This window comes from Esox lucius, chromosome 14 (assembly GCF_011004845.1).
Source record: "Esox lucius isolate fEsoLuc1 chromosome 14, fEsoLuc1.pri, whole genome shotgun sequence".
Lineage (NCBI taxonomy): Eukaryota > Metazoa > Chordata > Actinopteri > Esociformes > Esocidae > Esox > Esox lucius.
Window position 1 is genome coordinate 13,609,076 of NC_047582.1, and position 23,636 is coordinate 13,632,711.

Consider the following 23,636-nt stretch of genomic DNA (forward strand, 5'->3'; position numbering starts at 1 on the left):
ATAAATAATGTTCAATAACTGCTATGGTGGTTTAGGGTGGTCTGAAGATACTGTCACCAGTTCCCATGTACTGGTGCAAAAAGGTTTGTTTCCAGCCCACTGCTCTAACAAAATTCTATGTTATTCTTTTCAACTGCTGTCCAGTAAACAGATTTAAAGTATAAAAGATATATAAATGCATCTACATATCTATTGTATTAATGTATATCATTATATTTACTATCTCGAACCGTATCCTGGCAACCACTGATGCTGGCATAGTGAACAATCACGAATACACACACCTGATCACCCTTTTTGGCCAGTGGAACGACCACGACTTGACGTTCACTCCCTTCTCCCCCAGCATCCGTTCCTTCAGCAATGGCCTGGACTGTAACGCCAGCTGTGAGCGCACAGAACCTTGTTTCCCCATCCGGGTCAGTGAGTACTCTGACAACACATCCCACAATCTGGCCCTTCTAGCAGGCCCTGTGACTGTACAGGCAGTGTTGTATATCTGCCCCTTCTAGCAGGCCCTGTGACTGTACAGGCAGTGTTGTATATCTGCCCCTTCTAGCAGGCCCTGTGACTGTACAGGCAGTGTTGTATATCTGCAACAGCATCCAACGGATTAACCTCCAGGCCTGGAGGGAGAATCCGAACCAGAATGGGAACACGGATCAGAATCGGCAGCAGTTGGACAAAGACAATGAGGTAATTGGTTGAACATCCACATCAGTTAATGGCCCAATTTTTCTGCACAAGCTAACATTGACATCAATACACCGCCCCTCGTCAAACTTTGTCTTCTGGATATCTCTCTAGATTCCCATGATGTGAGGTTTACCGAGGCCCTAGGTCCCAGCTGCTCTCAGCCCTCTCTGACCAGCTGGCTGGTAACTTTGTCATCCGTAAGAAAGTCCTGATTTTCTGCCAAGTGGTCTACAACAGGCAGAACCATCAGAACTCTGGGTTAGGTTTGGTGACCCTCTGCACTATACTGAAGCTGAGGGAAATGCTGGTCCTTTGCAGGTGCTCAAGGTCAATATGCTTGTAAATGATTGCAGCATTTTTAAAAAGGGTGAATGTAGAAATATTATTTGGCATTATGCGATCTGATATTTGTTTGGTCTTTCATACTGTATTTTTTGTTTTATTCATTCAACAACAAAAAATGTGAACGGTATTAAGGAAGCGTATGTTCAAGTCTGTTATCATCCACCTTTTTAAATTGAAGGTTTTGCTTAGTTACCTGTTTAAATGTGTACTGTACATGTATTGTATTTTCTGTACTGCTTGTCATGGTTAATTCAGCAAATATAACATTTTATTGAAGGGCATAAACATGCATTGCATCAGAAAAGACAATAAAAATGCATAACTAAGACTGATTAATTATTTTTTTGTTCTGTTTTTCTATAGTTACTATTCTGATTAAATAAGGCTTAACCTCTTACAAGACAAAACAACTAAATGTTGCTTATAAACCTATAGTAGCAATGGTCAAAACAGCTGAATGGTTAGACCTGGTTACTGATGTTGAACACTAAATGGAACAAAAACAGTATTTGTAAAAGATATTCAGGTTTTGTCACATTTTAATACCAATGTATATTGGGAGCCATGGATGGCCAATATAAATATTTTCCAAATGGTAGTAACATTTTCCAATAAGGGTACATGAACTTGCATTTATGAATACAACAGTTACCATGAAAAAACTAGGAAAACAAACAAAACATTAATGATTTAATAATAATAACCCTGGTCTTATTAACAATTTACAAAAGCTTTAACTGTGTATTACCATTTGTTCATGTTGACACAGGACATTTATGTAGCAAGTGGTTTATATGAACAATACGCTATGAAATATAAACTATTCTTAACAAATTCTAATTTGTCAATGATTACAGTGGTGTAAACATTATTAATAAGGAAACTCAGTTTCCAGTCAAACAGACATGCCTATATGTTCATTCATCTATTTGAAAAAGTAATGTTTCTTCCATAGCTCCTTATGCTGTAATCTACACACCAATGTCTTTGAGGGACTAAGTATTTTCACATTGTCCCTACATTTTGAGGAAAGACATCTACATCCTCCGTCTTTTTGAGATTTAATGCTGGTAATGTCTTTTCCTCACGTTACCAACACTGCTCTTAGTTTGTGGCTGCCATGTACCTGCTGGACATTGCTGTCTGGCTGGAGGGCTAACATTTGGCTTCATTCTGCTGGGAGAATGGGCGAAGTTGGGTGGAGACAGACTTTTGTCATTGTAATGGCTGCTGATTGTCTAGACCGGACATGAGTCTCAGAAGTAGCTCAGGATTAGCTAGGCCAGGCAGTTGTCTTGCTAGTATATACTGACTGACTGTTGTCCACAACATCAATACCCATAGGCTGCTCATCCTGATGACAGGGGACTTAATTCTGCCATAGACCGTTGTTGTTAGAATCCATCTGGGATATCTCTGTCCAGTCCATGAAATCATGATGATCTCGTCCATAGCAGTAGTTTGACTGGGTGGTGGCAGTGGTTGTGTTGGGCTGGTAATGACATGCAGAGGGAGGCATATTCAAAAACAAACTTTCACGTTGTCCCAGCAAATCAATATAGACATTTTAATCCTCTTTTTACATGAACATTTGTCCAGCTGTACACTCTATAGCATGTAGGTTGCCTTTTCAGACTGCTCATTAACAGTTAGGCCAAACAAACCTGGTTCTGGGAGGGATCCACTCCGGACACCTGAGCTCCTCCAGTCATCTGACAGATCAGCCATGAACACAGAACATCCTTAGGAACACTGCTCAACACATTCCAGGTGAACTGGTCTAGAGGAAAGAGCTGGAAGGGTCCAAACTGGCTCAGATGATGAAGACAGTCCATTATTCAACAAAATGTGGTGCAGTTAATGAAGAGAAGTCATTAAAATCTGTGTCATAGGTAAAGTCAAGTCAAATGTATTTTAAAGCATATTTAAAAACAAACTAGTCTCAACCAAAGTACTGTACAATCAAACAAAGTATATAGGACAGCAAATGAAAAAACATGCAAAAACATATAGCTAACTAAACATATTTTCATAGGACATGACAGACATAAACAGAAACTTCCTACACAATTGCATACTAAAACGCTAGAGAAAAAAGATAGGTCTCAAGGTGGGATTTAAAAACGTTGCTACTAGTAGTAGACTTTTAGAAGATATAAAGGTAGGCTATTCCACAACTTCGGAGCAGCAACAGAAGAGGCATGGTCACCTTTAAACTTCAATCCGGACCGTGGACACACAAAAGCAGTTTGTAGGAAGACCAAAGGGTCCTTGAGGAAGAGTGCTGGCTAGAGAGATCCCAAATATAGGAGGGTGCTGATCCATGAAGTGTATTAAAAACAAATAAAAGAACTTTAAAATCAATCCTATATTGGTAGCCAGTGGAGATGTGGAGGCCAATACATGAGTGATGCTCTCTCTTCTTTGTACCAGTTAAAAACCTAGCAGCTGCATTTTGGACAAGCTGAAGGCAGGACAATGAAGACTGACAGACTCTCATATACAAAGAGTTACAATAGTCCAGACGGGAGGAAATTAACGCATGAATAACTGTCTCCAAATCCTTGAAAGAAAAAATGAAAGAAAGAGGTAGCTTTTTCCGGAGCTTGAAAAAGCTACATCTGACAACAATATTTACTTGTTTATTAACAATAACTTTGGTGGAGTCTGTGGGACCAAACACAATAACTTTTTGTGTTAAACACAATAAGTTTTTGTGTTATGTAACTGAAGAAAGTTTTTAGCTAGCCAGTATTTTATGCCAGAACAAATTCCTTGTTTGTTGCAAAACTTATTGGCAATAAAACCCTTTCTGATTCTGATTACCTACTACAAGGCATTTTCTGTCTGAATCATTTTCAAGGCAAAAGGTATTTAGAAATGTCAAGTCTCACAAGCCTTTTCTGCAAGAAGAATTGATCCACTCACTGACATGAGAAAACAATGTTCCACACGTCGAGGTTGGTAAGAGGGGCATGGCCCATAGTAACGGAATGGGGTCAATTGACTAGGATCAGGTACTAAGGTGTCATTCATTTCAGTCATTATCATGAGCCCGTCCTCCCCAGTTAAGGCACCACCAGACACCTGTGGTCCACATGGGAATGTGTCTGTCTCAACAAATTGTACATGGTCAAGTGGGTTACAGAAATAATCTGTCACCACTGAAACATGATTCCAAAAAAAATATGGATACAAATAGTTGACATTGATGATCATTTCCCTGGATTTCATTCTATAGATTTTTGATGCTCTTAAAAATAATAGCATTCTTTTCACTTCAAATGGTAAAAAACATCTTGCCTTAAAGACAAACTATTAAAGCAGACTGCAGGGGCGAAATCTCAGGTGAAGGGTTGTCTTTATCTTTTCCTTCTGGTTTTAAATGTGGGCTTGGGAAATGGTTTAAGCTAGCAGACATCAATTGCTTAATTTGCTTTAAAACTTTATACAACTAGGTGCTCCCGACTACTGAATATTACAGACCATAAATAAACTGCCTGGAATACCCTTAGAAGGTTTTAATGTCATGTCAGTGCCAGTGTGCCTCGCCCATAAAGGGCCACAAATAGAACTACTTTTTTCTGGTAAGTTGCAATAGATGATATGCCCAATAGATGGTGCCAATGTAGACTGCTATTCATGTGTTGGTAGATTGCACTGCAGTAACTACCATATGACCACTGTAAATATAGTGGCAGAAATAAAACTGAACAGGACAATGTAAGTGAATTTTGCATCTTTGTTTCAAATTACTCTATTATTATTATTATTATTAATTTCATTTCCCAAAATTAAATACATTAGTGGACAGTGTATTGGTTGTTGTACAACCCAGTTTCCAAAACGTAGGGCGCTGTGTAAAATGGAAATAAAAACATAATACAAACATGTGCAAATCATGTAAAACATATATTCATTAGAAAACAGTAAAAAGACAACATATCAAATGTTGAAACTGGAAAATGTTTTTGTCCCTTGAAAATGGGACAAATGCCCACTTTGAATATGATGCCAGCGACAAGCTGAGACAGGGGCAACAAAAGACTGGAAAAGTTCCATCCATCCATCATCTTCCGCTTATCCGGGGCCGGGTCGCGGGGGCAGCAGTCTAAGCAGGGATGCCCAGACTTCCCTCTCCCCAGACACTTCCTCTAGCTCCAGCCGGGAGACAAAGTCCCTCCAGCGTGTCCTAGGTCTTCCCCGGGGTCTCCTCCCGGTGGGACGGGACCGGAACACCTTCCCAGGAAGGCGTTCCGGAGGCATCAGAAACAGATGCCCAAGCCACCTCAGCTGACCCCTCTCGATCTGGAGAAGCAGCGGCTCTACTCTGAGCTCCTCCCGGGTGACAGAGCTTCTCACCTTATCTCTAAGGGATCGCCCAGCCACCCTGCGGAGAAAGCTCATTTCGGCCGCCTGTATCCGGGATCTTGTCCTTTCGGTCATGACCCAAAGCTCATGACCATAGGTGAGAGTAGGAACGTAGATTGACAGGTAAATCGAGAGCTTCGCCTTGCGGCTCAGCTCTTTCTTCACCACGACAGACCGATACATCGACTGCATTACTGCAGAAGCTGCACCGATCCGTCTGTCAATCTCCTGTTCCATCCTTCCCTTACTCGTGAACAAGACCCCTAGATACTTAAACTCCTCCACTTGAGGCAGGAACTCTCCACCAACCTGAAGTGGGCAAGCCACCCTTTTCCGACTGAGGACAATGGCCTCGGATTTGGAGGTACTGATTTTCATCCCCACCGCTTCACACTCGGCTGCAAACCGTCCCAGTGCATGCTGAAGGTCCTGGTTAGAAGGGGCCAACACGACAACATCATCCGCAAAGAGCAGAGACGAAATTGTGTGGTCCCCAAACCTGACACCCTCCGGCCCCTGGCTGCGCCTAGAAATTCTGTCCATAAAAATTACGAACAGAACCGGCGACAAGTTGTGTAATAAAAAAAATACGAACCTGGTGGAACATCTCAAAACTATTAAGTTAATTGGCCACAGGTCAGTAACATGATTGGATATAAAAAGAGCATTCCAGAGATGATATAATCATCAGAAGTGAAAATGGGGAGGTGTTCACCACTGATAGACTGCATGGGCAAACAGTGCAACAAGAATAACATTTCTCAATGTACAATTGCATTCAAAATGGGCATACATTTTTCCAAAAACAATAACATTTCTCTGGTTGTTCAAATAAATATAGGGATTAACTGATTAGCACATCATTGCATTCTGTTTTTTGCATTTTAAGCAACGTCCCAACTTTTTTGTAAATGTGGTTGTATTTACATGATAGCTCAGACACCACTGTCCAAATGTTGACAACATTCAGAAATATTATATGTTTTGCAATATCTAACTCTATATATATAAAAATACAATTGTGTGAAAAACATTAACAAAGTTACTTTGCTGATAGGATATCAGACAGAACTGAGTTGCATTGTAATGCTCTAGCATTTCTTTGGAATAAGTAGGGTGTCTGCAAGATAAAACGTGGTTGTTGGGCGGGGAATACACTCTTCTTCCAGGAAGTATGTTCAGGCAATTACCTCCTAATTGAACAAGCAGTGCATCAGAGGACACATCTAAATACTTAACTTATTCAACACACCTTAATATCCCAAACTTACAGGGACGTTGTTGCTGTGAGTTTCTTGTTCCTAGTCCTGCCTGTTTGTTTTTGTTCACCCCTAGTCACCTCTATGTTCCTGGTCCTGCCTGTTTGTTTTTGTTCACCCCTAGTCACCTCTATGTTCCTAGTCCTGCCTGTTTGTTTTTGTTCACCCCTAGCCACCTCTATGTTCCTGGTCCTGCCAGTTTGTTTTTGTTCACCCCTAGCCACCTCTATGTTCCTGGTCCTGCCTGTTTGTTTTTGTTCACCCCTAGCCACCTCTATGTTCCTGGTCCTGCCTGTTTGTTTTTGTTCACCCCTAGCCACCTCTATGTTCCTGGTCCTGCCTGTTTGTTTTTGTTCACCCCTAGTCACCTCTATGTTCCTGGTCCTGCCTTCGGTATCCTAGTCTGTCTATTTCTGTGTCTTGAATATAGCTTGTGTCCAGTCCATGATTAGTCACACCTGTTTGCATTAGTCCTGAGTGTTTGCACCTGTTCCTATTTACTCCTACCCTATACAGTTGTGCTCAAAAGTTTGCATTCCCTCTGAGAATTGGTAATATACAGCTCCGGAAAAAATAAAGGAACCACTGCACCTTTTTCTTTCCATTCCAAAAATGTCAAAAAGGAAGATTTTGAGCGAGGAACAGAAGGGTAAAAATTAAGAGACCACTGCAAATTGAACGCTTCTGTTCCTCTCTCAAAACATTCCTTTTCAACTTTTTTGGAAAAGAAAGAAAAATGTGCAGTGGTCTCTTCATTTTTTCCAGAGCTGTATGTACCATTTTTAAAGAAAACATGAGTGAGCAGGTAAAACACATGTATTTTATTTCTTATGGGATTCATATTCAACTGTGTTATAACAGAATGACACAATCATTAAAAAAACATAGCAACAAAGAAAACATTTCTGCATACCCTTAGTTCTTAAAACTGTGTATTGCCCCCTTAAGCATCAATGACAGCATGCAGTCTTTTGTAATAGTTGTCTATGAGGCCCCAAATTCTTGCAGGTGGTATAGCTGCCCATTTGTCTTGGCAAAACGCCTCCAGGTCATGCAAAGTCTTTGGTCGTCTTGCATTAACCACACGTTTGAGATCTCCCCAGAGTGGCTCGATGATATTAAGGTCAGGACACTGTGATTGTCACTCCAGAACATTCACCTTTTTCTGCTGTAAGCACTGGAGGGTCAACTTGGCCTTGTGCTTAGGGTCATTGTCATGCTGGAAAGTCCAAGAAGAGCGTCCGACGCGCAGCTTTCGTGCAGAAGAATGCAAATTATCTGCCAGTATTTTCTGATAACATGATGCATTCATCTTGCCATACATTTTCACAAGATTCCCCTTGCCTTTAGATCTCACACACCATGTTTAACTGTGGGGACGGTAATCTGTTCACTGTAGGCCTTGTTGACCCCTCTCCAAATATAGCGCTTATGGTGTGACCATAAAACTCTATTTTGGTCTCGTCACTCCAAATTACAGTGTGCCAGAAGCTGTGAGGCGTGTCAAGGTGTTGTCAGGCATATTGTAACCGGGCTTTTTGGTGGCATTGGCGCAGTAAAGGCTTCTTTCTGGCAACTCGATCATGCAGCTAATTTTTGTTCAAGTATCGTCGTATTGTGCTCCTTTAAACAACCACACCCTCTTTTTCCAGAGCAGCCTGTATTTCTCCTGAGGTTACCTGTGGGTTTGTCTTTGTATCCCAAACAATTCTTCTGGCAGTTTTGGCTGAAATCTTTCTTGGTCTACCTGACCTTGGCTTGGTATCAAGAGATCCCTGAATTTTCCACTTCTTAATAAGGGATTGAAGAGTACTGACTGGTTTGGATATCTTTTTATATCCTTTTCCATCTTTAAATAATGGGTTCTATTACCTTGTTACACAGGTCTTTTGACAGTTATTTTCTGCTCCCCAAGGCTCAGTATCTAGCCGTGCTCAGTGCAACCACGTGAGAACTAATAAAATCTATTACTATTTATACACAGACACTAATTGCAATTTAAAAAGCCACATGTGTGGGAAACTAAACTTTAATTGCTATTTTTACCTGTGTGTCACCTTGTGTGTCTGTAAGGCCAAACATTCAAGGGTATGTAAACATTTGATCAGGGCCATTTGGGTGATTTCTGTTATTGTGATTAAAAAGGAGCCAAACAACTATGTGATAATAAATGGCTTCACATCACTATCCTTAAACAAAATACATTATTTATATGATCAGTCAAATATTCTAAATCAATGCCAAAATTTCACAATTTCTGCCAGGGTATGCAAACGTATGAGCACAACTGTATATGTCAGTGTATTCCCTTCAGTCCTTATGGAAGCATAGTTACTCAGTCATGTGTTTATGGTCCTATTCTTCAAGTTACCTAGCCTGTTTGCTACCTTCCCATGTTTCTTTCACTTAAGAGTTCAGTGAGTTAGCCTGCCTTCGTAAGATCCTGTCTGCTATTTTCTGCTATTTCTTTCTTCGCTTTGATTATGAGAAAGAAAAGTAAATTAAAGAAAATGAAACAAAGAAATTAAGCTCTGCGTATGAATTATTCTACCGCCAATGCAATCCAAATCCATTATCGCTGCTATGGGGCAAGGCAATAATCATAAATTGAACATCCTTAAGTACATCATGGTAGCAAAGAAAAAGACGGGAAAATGTAAATATTAAAATAAAATTACACACGTTGCAAATGCACCAAGGAGAAGAAGAATGAGAGTTCGCCCTGAAGACATCCTCCCGCAGCCATTCCTATAAAACCTCTGGGAGTCTGCCCCGAAGACAATACAGACACCCCAGGGGAACGGTTTGGAATTGGGTTTTGAAAATCCCTTCTCTCCCTTGGACTGTCTGTTACCTGTATCTCTACCTGTCACAATACAAAAAAACAGTAACAGGTACATGTTAACAGAAAAGTCACAATTTTCCTAAGCAAGCCTTGGCCTTCAAGTCTTGAGTCAAGTCACAAGTAAAAATGGGCAAGTCTCAAGTAAGTCCCAAGTTCCACAGCTCAAATTGATTCAAGTCACTAAATTTGTCTTCAAGTCAATGAATGAGCTTAAAGGAACGTAATATTATTCAGTAAGTTGTTTTAGGTATTTGTACGCTGTCAATTGTTGATAAAATTATATATTTTTATGTTATAATTGTAACATGAAGCCTATGTAAGAATGTTAAAAAGAAAACAAAAATGTTGTCCACTTTCAATTAAATGCTAGGGGGAGCTATTACAAGTCAGTAAATTCGGGAATTTTACCAGAAATACTTAGCTACAGAAGTTAGGATATGCCATGGGAATCTCCGTGGTAAACAATAATGGAGGAACGTATTGTATAACCCTCCGTCTATCAGACTGCTAATGTTACTTGCTTAACTAAACGCTTGGAAATTCCTTGAACATAATTTAGTTCTGCCAATTTCCTAACGCTAGCTAACTAGAGTATTTCATTCTGACATTACCTCAGGTTCGTTGACTAGCTAGGCACAGTACAGCAGTCATTTCATTCTTACCGACATAGTCATGGGGCCGTATTCACAAAACATTTCATCTTACCACCGGGAGGACTCTTACCTAAACAGCACTAAAATGGGGAGTCTTAAGCTAAGAGAAAGGGCGGGATTGACCTCGTTGCCATGGATGTCGTGTTCCACGAACAAGCCCCATTTACTATGCCCACAGAGATTGGCTGATAGAGGACAGGTCTCTGTCAGTGAATTCATTTTAGCAATGGTAGAACGACGTGTTATGTTGCCATGTTGAAATTAAAGATATTAAAATAAAAATGTAGGTTAAGTGTCCCTGGTTAAACATGAAACAACGAATGGCATGGTGACTAGTCATGTTATGTTTAGCTAATTGTCCGCATTTTATGTCTGGCAGCTCGTAAAGAAATGCGCGTTTATGTTTTGATGGTGCCGTAATTAGTGCAATTATCCTATGTCCCATCCAACAACACCGTGTGGTCCAGCTATGGCCATGATGACTTTGTTTATTATAGTTGGCGAATGAGGAAACCGAATGAATTTTCGGACGATATGGGGTCTGGGGAGGGCATTTATTATTTTACTGAGATACGTGGTTCGTCTGCGACGCAAAGCTGTATTTTCCCTGTGGCCAAGTAGCGTAGCGCTGTCACAACCTTGTTCTCCGGTGTTATTGGGTGGTTTCTGATGGTTGAAGTGACTACATCAAAGACTAGCTCTACAATCATAATACCCTCGCGAAGGTATTTTTTAAAGCCTATACCTATTGAAAAGCTCTGTGTCATTACGTGTTTCTAAACTGTTGACCGGATTATGAGGCAGATTGCCGGCAGCAGGCTTTAGGATTGTTTGTGATTTGGTTTTAGTCATTTAGGAGTCCTCTTGACTACTCTTAACTTTTCCCTGATTTAGGAGCTGGTTTTAGCGCCAAAACTCTTTGTGAAGTACTCTTAGGCCAAACATTTAGTCCTAAAACTAGGACTGACACGCCCATTATTTTAAGAGTTAGGCCTACTCATAAATCAGCAAGTTAGGAGTTACTTCTAGCCTTAAGATGTTTTGTGAATAGGGCCCCTGGAATCCAAAGCTAGTTATCAATCAGACTGGATTTTACCTAACGTTGACAGCTGAACGCTATGCCTAGTTTGAGCGACATTGAGAAAAATGCCAATTAGGGTCGTGTTTTCCCCCAATCCCCACCTACTGGATGCGTGTTGAGAACATTGAAGGTCTGTGAGCCGGGGGCAGCACAAGCGAGGGTGCTGAAAGAGAAAGGATGCTGGGGAAATCTAAACAAGTCTCTCCAGTTATACAACTCCAAGTAAAGTCATAGATGCTTAAATCAAAGTTAAGTTGCAAGTAGTTAGCCTTTTTACCAAATCATGTCTCATGTCTCAAACTATGTGACTTAAGTCCAAGTCATGTGACACGAGTCCACATCTCTGCATGTTTACATTTCTTGATCTGATTGAGTTGATATTTGGCACACAAGCTCAGGGATGTGAGTTTTGCTAACCCATGTGATAAATCATGATTTTAAATAACATTAGGTGAATGATTTCATAGAGATCTGGCATTCACAAAATGACTTTTGGCACGTCCCAGTCACAGAATACCACAGGTTTCATGTCGTCATTCTAACATTCTAGTTTCTCCTTTATAACCCTCTACCACTTAATGTCTCATTCCTTCCTGATTTTACTACATCCTGCAGATGGATTTCTCTATTGCTAACACATTTCCCAGACAATGCACACTAGTTTGTGGAGATTGTCCTGGTAAAGAAGATAAATCCAGGAGACATCATTACATTATACATTTGGTATGTGCAAAGTTCAAACATTCAAAAGTCAAGGGTTCACAGGCAGCCTTCTCCCGTACATTTCATATGCCAGAATTTCAGAGGTTGCAAGAACTGATCATCATCGAGTGGGAGGAAAACCAGCAGTTCCAGTTTATTTGTGGGCTGGGCAGTACAGTGTTGGGGTCTCTGGGGCTCTGCTCTACCTCAGATATGGGGCTCCTCCTCCTGGATGCTGTATATAGGCCTACAAGTATTTGGCAGCCTACATGAGCAGAATGCCACGTAGCCTGCTGTGTGTGTGTAGGCTATATATGTGTGTGCTGCCAGACTTTTGAATAGAGTAATGGAAACCTCCTGTCAATGACAGACATTGAAATTGTCTGTCTGGATGTTTATTTGTCTGCAATGGAGAAGAGGCCTGCCTGGTTGATTTTGGATATTTTGACCAACATTTTTTTCCAGATATTGGAAAGGAAATGGTGACTGGATAAAGGACTTGACTAAAATACCATGGCTTGCTCAAGCCTTTTGGGGGCTATAAGCAAGCAAGTTTTTGGGGCAAACATTTTAGTAGTCCTCCTCTTAACAGACTGTGTTGCTGTTTTGAACTGTCCTGTCCTGTGTATTGCTTTATTTTTTGGGTCATATGTGACTGCACAGTGTCCTGTGTGGAGCGCAGAGGAATACATAATCTCTGTTTTGGTGTAGGGAGAGTAAGAATACATAAAGAAGAAATGTATTATTATTATCATTTGTAGGGTGCACCACTAAGCAGCCCTTACAAAACACACTTCTTATGCAATGTAAGTCTTTAAATTATTCTTAGTTTGTCCACTAGGGCCAAAATTCAGAATGTGAGAATTCCATCAACGTGGACAAAGGAACTAGGCTAATGGCTTGCAGATGTGGTTCCAGTGGCTAGGGAACACTGTGCCTCTTCAAGGAGAGAGAGGAGTCTACACTGAACAATTCAATGAATTACGAGGAGAAAACAACTGAAGGTTCTGCCTGTTTCCTGTTCAGTGGAACTGTGATGAATCCACTCAGAAACACAGTTGTGCATATTTGTACTCTTTGGGGAACTATTGGTATGCTTAATCGTAAATGTTTAGTCCTGACACAGCCAACTCCCAAACTAATGTTAAAATAGTATTCAAATGAATAATTAGCTAAAATGAAGCCAAAATGTGACAGGGATTACACACACCAATTACAGTAATTAGAATAAAAAACAATTTCTAGAAATTAAGAGATAGCAACATTTCATGTTGCAATTCTGCCAAGGACACAGTCTTGAAACTGTCCATTACTCCGAGCTGCACAAATATTGTTATTTCCTAAATGAATTCCCCTTTCAAATTTATGTAAAATAAATGTTTTGGCGTTCAACTGAGCTGAAAGGTTAGAATTCCTACTTATGGGGAAAACAATTTTGAGTGTCTGAAGAATCAAAATTGCACTATTATTTAATATTTGATCTATTCACATTAAAGGGACACCTGGAAAGTATTTTTTTAAACCAAACAAATTACCAAAAATGTCGACTAATTAAAAACAATCTGCTTTTCAATGTAAAAAATGACCTCTGCCAATGAAGAGACACCCATATTGAACAATACTGAGATAATACACTCACCTAAAGGATTATTAGGAACACCATACTAATACTGTGTTTGACCCCCTTTCGCCTTCAGAACTGCCTTCATTCTACGTGGCATTGATTCAACAAGGTGCTGAAAGCATTCTTTAGAAATGTTGGCCCATATTGATAGGATAGCATCTTGCAGTTGATGGAGATTTGTGGGATGCACATCCAGGGCACGAAGCTCCCGTTCCACCACATTCCAAAGATGCTCTATTGGGTTGAGATCTGGTGACTGTGGGGGCCATTTCAGTACAGTGAACTCATTGTCATGTTCAAGAAACCAATTTGAAATGATTTGAGCTTTGTGACATGGTGCATTACCCTGCTGGAAGTAGCCATCAGAGGATGGGTACATGGTGGTAATAAAGGGATGGACATGGTCAGAAACAATGCTCAGGTTGCATTTAAACGATGCCCAATTGGCACTAAGGGGCCTAAAGTGTGCCAAGAAAACATCCCCACACCATTACACCACCAGCAGCAGCATGCACAGTGGTAACAAGGCATGATGGATCCATGTTCTCATTCTGTTTACACCAAATTCTGACTCTACCATCTGAATGTCTCAACAGAAATCGAGACTCATCAGACCAGGCAACATTCTTCCAGTCTTCAACTGTCCAATTTTGGTGAGCTTGTGCAAATTGTAGCCTCTTTTTCCTATTTGTAGTGGAGATGAGTGGTACCCGGTGGGATCTTCTGCTGTTAGCCCATCCGCCTCAAGGTTGTGCGTGTTGTGGCTTCACAAATGCTTTGCTGCATACCTCGGTTGTAACGAGTGGTTATTTCAGTCAAAGTTGCTCTTCTATCAGCTTGAATCAGTCGGCCCATTCTCCTCTGACCTCTAGCATCAACAAGGCATTTTCGCCCACAGGACTGCCGCATACTGGATGTTTTTCCCTTTTCACACCATTCTTTGTAAACCCTAGAAATGGTTGTGCGTGAAAATCCCAGTAACTGAGCAGATTGTGAAATACTCAGACCGGCCCGTCTGGCACCAACAACCATGCCACGCTCAAAATTGCTTAAATCAACTTTCTTTCCCATTCTGACATTCAGTTTGGAGTTCAGGAGATTGTCTTGACCAGGACCACACCCCTAAATGCATTGAAGCAACTGCCATGTGATTGGTTTATTAGATAATTGCATTAATGAGAAATTGAACAGGTGTTCCTAATTATCATTTAGGTGAGTGTATATTACAGGCAACTAAATCAACTTTTTAGTCGCACTGACTCATTGATGAAGATAAAGCTTAGTCTACTCATCAGTGACGGCTACTTAATACGTTTATAACACTGCCTTTCATTCAAAAAATCATATTCACACAAAACGAGTATAAACATTTTAATCCTATGTTTGTTGTTATTCCATTGGGGTTGTTTTAATATTTGGGGTGGTTTTGAATCCTTTTTATCGATCACATTAGAAAAGAAACAGTACCGGAAAGGGGGGGGGGGGGCACACCAAGGCAGAGGCTTTGCCTCAGGACAGGAACCCCTTAGTCGCCCTAGAAAATAGTTGTTGCCACCAGGGTTGCCACTGGGCTGGATCCAGGGCTGGCCACTAGGCAGCGGGTGAGAGTAGGGGTATTCCTCCTTGGAGTTGGAGTCCAGACATGCGAGGAGTTCCCCTAGCATCCACCTCCGCTGCATCCTTGGCTGGTCAGTCATTTTGTCACGTTTAGTGGAGGGTTACAGGGACTGGCCATTACAATGGCAAGGGATCTGAGATTTTTCATCCATGTAGAATCTCTAAAGACCCTTCAGAGTCCTTGATCCTTGCTTGGGGACCCTCATCCTCTGCTCACCTCATATGGAGGTGAGCAGAGGATGGTTGTCAGGGGAAGTCAGGGAAAGTTTAATTCTATTGCCAATGATATGACAAATTTTTATGTGGACCTGGAGAAATGCTTTGGTTTATTGTCCTATTGGATGATCCAACCACAACTCTGTTTTGTTGATCTCCAACAACCCTTCACCTCCCGTAAAAGAAAATGCTCTTTAATCAACAACAAAAATTGTCTCCTTAGATGGATCTGATCTAGAGTATTTCATTTTTTTGGGTTGGTCTGTGTACTCTTTTTCCAGACCCAGAACAGCCACCTCCTGTCTAAACTTGACACATGACCCCTTATTCATTTAAATCAAACTGTCTATGCTCCTATCCAATCACTGCATCTGCTAAACATCTTACCCGACTCTATTTACTGGTGTGCAACTTCCACGATGCCATGTCACTTAACCAGCTTCCCATGGTCTTTGATAGGGCCTTTAGTTCACCCCACATCATATATCCACCACTTTTCTGCATGACCATCCTTCTTTGTACGTGTCTTTACCTGTCTCGATTCACATACCCATACTGTATAATTAGTCAGATTAAGATGAGTATTTCCCAAACCATAGGGCATTGTAAACATTATGCCTGAAGTGCCTGGATGGACTATTATTTTCTGTGAATTCTTACAGTGTGCAGGCTTTTTGGGGTAAGTCTACCAACATTCCACTTGACAAAGAAAGGGTGAAGCTTCTTTGTAATACTAGTATACTGGCTTAACCATACATAGTTGGTATATAAACTCATAGGCCCATTCAAAATGTTCACCATGCCTTACAGCATGAAACACATAAAATCAGACGTTTTCCAGATTTATTTACACACAGTAACCTACATTATCCAAGTGAAAATAAATTAAACAAACATTTGGCAAGGGGGTGCTAACTTTCTATACCCACTGTACTTAATATACTATTTACCATCATCAGCACAGTACATACTTGCAGTACGTAGCCGCAGTCAGAACTCAAATTAACTAAGGACAATTTCCTGATTGCATAATTTAGTATGTCTCATGAAATCATATGGAAGCTATAAAATACACAACAATTATGTAAAGTAACATGTTTGGTTTCTGTGCAGCTGTGGTCAATCAATCACCAAGTACTAATTTATAAAAATTTGCATTAAATATATTTGAAAAATGTAACCTACCAATACATATACAGTACATTATATATTGCATAAAAAATTGCCCATAATTACAAAAGTGTTTATATACACACTAGTATATTAAAGTATATTAGAGCAAAGTAGAGTCACATACTGTACATAAAATTCTAGACGTAGAAAGTACAATAGTGCAGTACACTTAAGTGCATTATTCTACTGTATTTTGCTGTACTAACCTATGTTTATTATTTTTTTATGTAATGAACTAAACTATATTCTGCTGTATTAACCTGTGCTGTGATTTACTGTACTGATACTCTGGATAAGATAAATTACTAACATTTTAAAAGTAAATGTATTGTAATGTACTTACTATACTGTGATTAACTGAACTCTACTGTACTGGGCTTTACTGTACTGGTCTATGAGTAGAACAGATTTGGAGTGGTCCAGTCATTCTTGCTTATTAGAGAGTGAACTAAAAGTTTATTTTTAAAACTACCAATCATGAAATGGATTTATATATTGTGCCTTTCTTTCTACCAGAGGAATTTGAAGTGCTTTACATAGAACTGGCTACTTCATCTCACTGGCTCATATTTCTGCTATTTATCTGTGTCTCAGACTGTGGAGGGAGGAAACATTTTTTGAGGCTCAAATAATGCTTCTTGGCTCTGATTGGCCATTTAGTGAGCTTACACAAGGAATGATGTGAAGTCATGTGACTCTGGCCGGAAATGTGCAAAGCAGACTATTTTATAATTCAGCACTGAGATGCCAATGCTATAAAGTTAGATTTTTTCCAAAGTGTGTGGTCTACATCATTGACGAATGTAAAGACTATTTAGACAAAAAAAGCATATAGTGCTTATATTTAGATTTTCATAAAGATTTGTGTGGTTTATGAAAAGTGCCTTATGATTAATGATTAGATACGTCAAACTACAATGTACAATAGTGTTTGATTAAGTAAAAAGAAGCCTAGTTAAATGTTTTACTGTGAATGTATTACATGTTTTTGTACAGATAATGCATTTTGATTTTGTCCAGCATAAGGCTTGGTGTTCTGATGATTTTTCTTCTTCAGTACAGTCATAGCTACTTTGGTCAGTCATGTATAAAGACGGCTAGACAGAGAAAAAGGAAAACCATTGATTTAGGATTACCCAACTATATATTAAGTCTCTTGGCCTTGTGCTAACAACAGGGAAGTGTTTTCACTGGCATATAGTGAGGGAAGGGTAAGAGATTTGTCCAAGGCTTTAGGGGTCACGATCATACCGCGACCGGAGCCAGCACAATGAAACCCTCCCACATGAAAGAACACAGGGACCTCAGTGTGTTTATCACATGTAGTAGCTGCTGCATTGAATCAGTCTGAAAATCTTCAAATAAAAATTACACTGAAAAAAAAAGGACCAAAAGGGAAACAGTAGATTGGAAAAACATAGCTGGAAAATGTTGTTGAGTCTTCTTTTGGATATCATAATGACATCTTGTAAACCCATTAAGCAATCCTGTTTAGGTTTTAGAGCTCCTCCTGTCTATGTGTTGCTCTTAAACGAGAGTTCATCCTACAGAGTAAGTGCTATTTGTCATAACAATTGCATTCCTGGTGATCTGGCAAAGGATCTTGCACTTTTCAAATGCTATATGAAGTGAATGTTACACACCAGAATCTTCCAAAAATCGAAATATAAAATATTGTTAATGTATGTGTGAATGTGAGAGTAAGTATGTAGTTACTTTTCCCAAGAATTTCTCCTGGGTGTGGTAATTGCAGAAAGGCATTGTGGCTGTAATGATGGTGTTTTTATTGTGATGTGCTTTCCCAAGACCACAGTTATTAGCAAAGTCCACATATCAGTGATTCCACCTTGATTAGGGTGACAAAGGTATTCATTTTCTGAGGGACTTGTTAAAAAGCTGATGCACTGAGCCACCATGAATCTGATCTAAAGTTGTAACTTCACTCTATGGTTAGTTTGTAGGCTACACATCTGTACCTCTTTCTTAGTACACTGCACTTAGCCTGACATTACGCAACTATCTTCAGACAGTGGAGGAAAACGCAGCCGGCATCACGTAGCCTATCCATCCAGCTGTTACACGAGCACCCCTGTACCATCATAGGTTTGTCTAACAACTGAATTATAAACTTCAAATGTTCAACTCCTCCTCCTCGCCACTCTAAGCGCATCTGCAAGCTTTGGAAGTCGGAACAGAGCGATGTGAGTTTGCGTGGAGAACAAAGCAATACGTTTAGGTTTTAATTTGGTGTGATTTTTACCTACTTAAAAAGTTTTATTTTTAACGGACAAATGATAGAGCACGGAAATTAAAATATTGGTTGTTATAAGTCCTTATAGATTGCTGAATAAATTATATAATGGGCACGCGTAAATTTGGTACGTTTTACGCCTGTGCACATGTATGTTTATTCGTTTGTTTTCTGCAAGTTGTTGAATCTCAGCGACATCCACCAGATACAAGACCAGTAAACAATCAAGCGGCAGGTACATTACGTCAAACAATTCAGTGGGCGCACAATGGTAAAGTTTTTAGCCTTCTGAGTCACGGTTCGGAATATCGACCACCAAAGCAAAGGGGCGCGGAGCAAGCTCAGGAGAGACCTGTCACCATCATTAGCGATAGCGAAGCCAAGAAGCCCTCTGCCCTATCCAGACAGTCTCCCACATCTACCCAAGCAGTGTCCGGCACAGGAGCTGGCGTGCGGTGGCTACCACCTCAAGTTCCAAGGCCCCAGAGGGGACAAGGGCACCAGAATCAGGATTCTCGTTCAAGTGGCCATGCAGAAACTAAGGCAAATGGCACGACGAATGGGACACAGGAAAAACCGTCCCCATCTCCGAGAAGAGAAGACATGATGGCAGGGGATGATCCTTACAACCCGTACAAGACATCCGATTCAGATAATCCTTACTACAATTACTATGATGTGTACGAGAGACCGCGGCGCAGAGAAAGACCTGGATATGGCACAAGGTACCACCAGAACGGTAAGCGTGTGCACAGCGTGATCGAAGGGTATGCATTTGGAATGCATTTGCTGCAATCTCAGATTATTTCTCCACTATTTTCATTTAAAACATGATAAGTGTTGTTTTTGTTGATTCTACAATCATTTGTGATTAAGACAAACACATCCCCTATAGGTCTCCCTGATCTTGTGCCAGACGCATACTACATTCAATCCACCGTATATGTCCAGAGAGTTCCTATGTACAACCTCAGATGTGCAAGCGAAGAGAACTGCTTGTCAAGGTACAGTTGGAACAAACACTGTCATTTAAAGGAAGAGTGCAGTCAAAAACTTGATTATCTATTTTTTTATTATTCTACCATACAAAAAAATTCTAAATATAAGAATAAGAAAATGTGCTGTTTGTGTTCTAAATAATTAGTTTTATTTTTTCATCCCTTGAATTTCAGAATGTTTTGGTGGCTAGCAAAAGTTGAAATGTATATATTTAATTATAATATACCAATAAATGTTCAGCAGGGTAAAGGGGTGGGCTTTAGACCGTCGTGTCCACCAATCAGGTTGAGGTACTGAAAAATCTTCAAATTAGATTCCTAATGCCCAGACATTCAGACTGATCTTTTAGAGGGCGGAAGAGTCTTATGGAAATACACTCTGGCGTGTTAAATGGTGTAGGATTGCCCCATTGCATGCGGCACTGTGGATAAATATAATCCTTCCATCAGTTGTATGGGTGGAGGGGTAAAATTCTACAGAAATGTCCTGCAGTTTAGTTGTTTATATGAGAAAAGAATCACCAGAAAGTTGTTTAACTGATCTTTCTGGTGAAAGATCAGTTAAACAGCCAACCATATCCTTCATGATTTAATGACGTCATCATGTACCATACCTTTCCCAAACAAATGTAGATACAATTATTTCTTCAACTACCTATTTGGCTTGTAACTGCACTCAAACGCACTTTGCGTCCAAATTAGTTCTGTGCAATCAGTTCTGTGTTCAAAGTGTAATGTGTTTTTTGCGGAGGCAGTTCAGCCTACCGAGCGAGAGACTATGACACCCGCATGCTGCTAAGGTTTCCACAACGGGTGAAGAACCAGGGGACAGCTGACTTCCTGCCAAGCAGACCACGTTATTCCTGGGAATGGCACAGTTGTCACCAGTGAGTGGCTCCCGACGTGTCTTTCTTTGCTTTTCTGTCTATGTCTCGCTACCTCCTTCAATGCCAATGTGTCTAAATGCTTTTCCACATCTCTCCAATACATTTCTGTCTTTTTGGCTGCACACTATCTTTTTCTCCTCTCACTCACTTTCTCTGTCTCTCACTCTCTGCGGATAAATTACCAAAATACTAGTCTCATTTGTGTGGCAAATACAGTAATGCAAAAATGTATGGCAGTGGATTTGACTCCATTTTCTACCTCAAAATATTTGACTCCAACCCATAACTTCTACTGCACATGAGGAATGTGATACTGGATACATTCAGAATTGGCCAGTTATCTTGCATCCACTGGTCTTCATTTCACATGACCTCAGGCCATAGTTTTGCTCTAAAGTATGACATACTGTAGCAACATGAAGAATCATGAACTCAGCCACATTTGGCTGAGTTCCAATGAACATATTGACTTACATAATAAGACTTACATCCTATCGTTTGTTTTTACAACTGATTTGTTAGTTGCATTGCCTGCACCTAGACCTGAATGCTTTTAAAAATGCCATCCTCCATTCATATTTTTTCAGTTAGGTAGCTTTCGGACACTGCACATTTGATTCAATTAAGTAATGACAAAGTGATTGAATGAGTTCTACCTTCCCGCTTCTCTCCAGACATTACCACAGCATGGATGAGTTCAGCCACTATGACCTGCTGGATTCAGACGGGAGGAGTGTGGCTGAGGGGCACAAGGCCAGCTTCTGCCTGGAGGACAGCTCCTGTGACTATGGCTACTACAGACGCTATGCCTGCACCTCACACACCCAGGTTACCAAGACAGCACTTGTTGCAATATGTCATGTAGACCGATCAAATCAATGGCATGTCCATTAAATTAACGGTATGGATGAGTCTCCGGTTTTGTCCCAGCTCAGCTTATAATGGGATCATCTCAATGTTACAATGTGTTCATAAATGTGGATTATCTGGCTGCAGCAGTCAATCAGTAACAGGTTATGGTGTTCAGCAGCATTGCTTACCTGTAGTTCAGTACTATGGATGTAATGGGATTTTGAGCACTACCCACTGTTGTCTGAGGGTCCACGGTGCCCTTTTGTAACTCAGGGTCTGAGTCCAGGATGTTATGACACCTACAACGCAGACATCGACTGCCAGTGGATCGATATTACAGATGTGAAACCTGGAAACTACGTCCTGAAGGTTTGTTAAGAAAGCACATTTTTGGCTCTGCACTGATCACACATCTTAAGGCATTCACATACCAGTTCTGAGAAGCAAAAAGACAGACCTGAAATGCCTTCCAGTAACTGTGTTTTGTGTTCGTTTTTATCTGTCCACTGGTACAACACTGTTATTTTACTTACTTTTCGTATAATTCATTAAATATGAATCATTCATAGTCCCACCCCTTTTCTTCGTGTGTTTTAGATCAGTGTGAACCCCAGCTATCAGGTTCCAGAGTCTGACTACAGCAACAACATTGTGCGCTGTGAGGTTCGCTACACTGGCAACTATGCCTACGTTTCAGGATGTTACATCTCACAGTGAGTCTCAGAATTAAATATCTAATTTTACCAACCATTGTGCATGTGCGGGAGTCAGGAGTTTGAACTAAGGAGGAGGATTGGGTCTGGGAAACCAGCCCGAGATGTGGCAACGCATTATGACTCAGCATCTTATTCACTGTGCCAGACAGTAACACGTTCAAGCTCATTGTGAACGTCTAACACACAATCCTAATCTCATATAACAAGAACTATGATTCTGTGTGTTTCATGCATGTGATAAAACACTTTATCCTTTTCTTTACAGCTATTAAGAGAGGGAACTCACCATTGAAAAGCAATTCTGTGAAACCTCTTCCACAGCCGAGAGAGCCCCTTGAGCAATATGGGTAAAGCAAAAGTTGTAGTTTTTCAAGGGAACGTAAACAAAAACACAGGGGTTCATGTATCCCTTAGTTAAACATGTTTTTTTAAAGCCTTTCTATATGTGCAATGAAATATTAATGGAATTTATTTGTTTGTAATTATTTGAAAGGAGGAGAGATACACTATAGTATATCACATTACAATAGTTCACACAGGATTTGACAAGTGTTAAACAAGTAAGTTAAATTTTAGAGCTTAAAAGCTCCCAAGTTCGAAATTGCCTGTTTTTAGATATTAATTGCAATCTTCAGCACCACATTTTATCAAATACTGTACATCTTCACATTGCCAGCAGAGTTGAAAACATTACACACAGAGATAATGATTTTACAACATTTTAATTTTCCTCATCATTTCATGTTATATTTTGTCAAACATATAATCAAACATCACCCCCCTCACCCTATTATTATTTACATTAGCTTGTTAAAGGTTAGTAGCTTATATCTTTACAATTTGAGTTCAAGACCACTTTATATTATTTTTGACTTTTAGAAATTAGAAATACATGCAGCCCACAAATCAGTTAAAATCACGGCCATAAAGTATTGCCCATACTGTACATGTTGTGCCCATGCTGCAAACCTTTAATTGTTTTGTGAAATGCTTGTACTTTTGGTTAGTCTGCTTGCTGTATAATTTCTTATTATTTGATATTTATGCAATGAAATAAGCTCATATTACCGCAACTTCTGTATTCCAGGAAATCTACTTGAATAAATAATTGTGATTCATTGTGATTTAGTTTTGTAATTATACCACTCCAATTTTAAAATGATAATATTCAAACTGTTTTTATAAAGTAAACTATACGGTCAGGTATTCATTGATTTACAGTGCATTCAGAAAGTATTCAGACCCATTTACTTTTTCCACATTTTGTTACATTACAGCCTTATTCTAGAATAGATTAAATAGTTTATTTTCCTCATCAATCTACACATAATACCACATAATGAAACTTAA

At 40.0% G+C, this 23,636-nt stretch overlaps 1 protein-coding gene and 1 long non-coding RNA gene across 2 annotated transcripts; one reads left to right on the plus strand and one right to left on the minus strand.

Annotated features, from left to right (window-relative positions):
• Nucleotides 1-1,648: 1,648 nt before the first annotated feature.
• LOC109616554 lies at nucleotides 1,649-9,439 on the minus strand. Its single transcript, XR_002197745.3, has 3 exons — nucleotides 9,354-9,439; nucleotides 2,706-2,849; nucleotides 1,649-2,533 (listed from the first exon to the last, which is right to left on the minus strand). It is a non-coding gene; the product is annotated as an uncharacterized LOC109616554 (long non-coding RNA).
• Nucleotides 9,440-18,712: 9,273 nt separating this feature from the next.
• Nucleotides 18,713-23,410, plus strand: loxa (lysyl oxidase a). The gene is made up of 7 exons (XM_010877763.5): nucleotides 18,713-19,572; nucleotides 19,729-19,837; nucleotides 20,587-20,718; nucleotides 21,393-21,546; nucleotides 21,844-21,939; nucleotides 22,168-22,283; nucleotides 22,552-23,410. Exons 1-7 carry the CDS (start codon nucleotides 18,942-18,944, stop codon nucleotides 22,556-22,558), a joined length of 1,245 nt encoding a protein of 414 aa, XP_010876065.1. The 5' UTR covers nucleotides 18,713-18,941; the 3' UTR covers nucleotides 22,559-23,410.
• Nucleotides 23,411-23,636: the final 226 nt, after the last annotated feature.

Bases quoted from the DNA above. Each gene is read 5' to 3' on its own strand.
- loxa (XM_010877763.5), top strand. From the start codon at position 18,942: ATGGGCACGCGTAAATTTGGTACGTTTTACGCCTGTGCACATGTATGT. The intron at 19,838-20,586 runs GTACAGTTGGAA...TTGCGGAGGCAG, and splicing joins GAAGAGAACTGCTTGTCAAG to TTCAGCCTACCGAGCGAGAG. The intron at 21,547-21,843 runs GTTACCAAGACA...TTTGTAACTCAG, and splicing joins CCTGCACCTCACACACCCAG to GGTCTGAGTCCAGGATGTTA.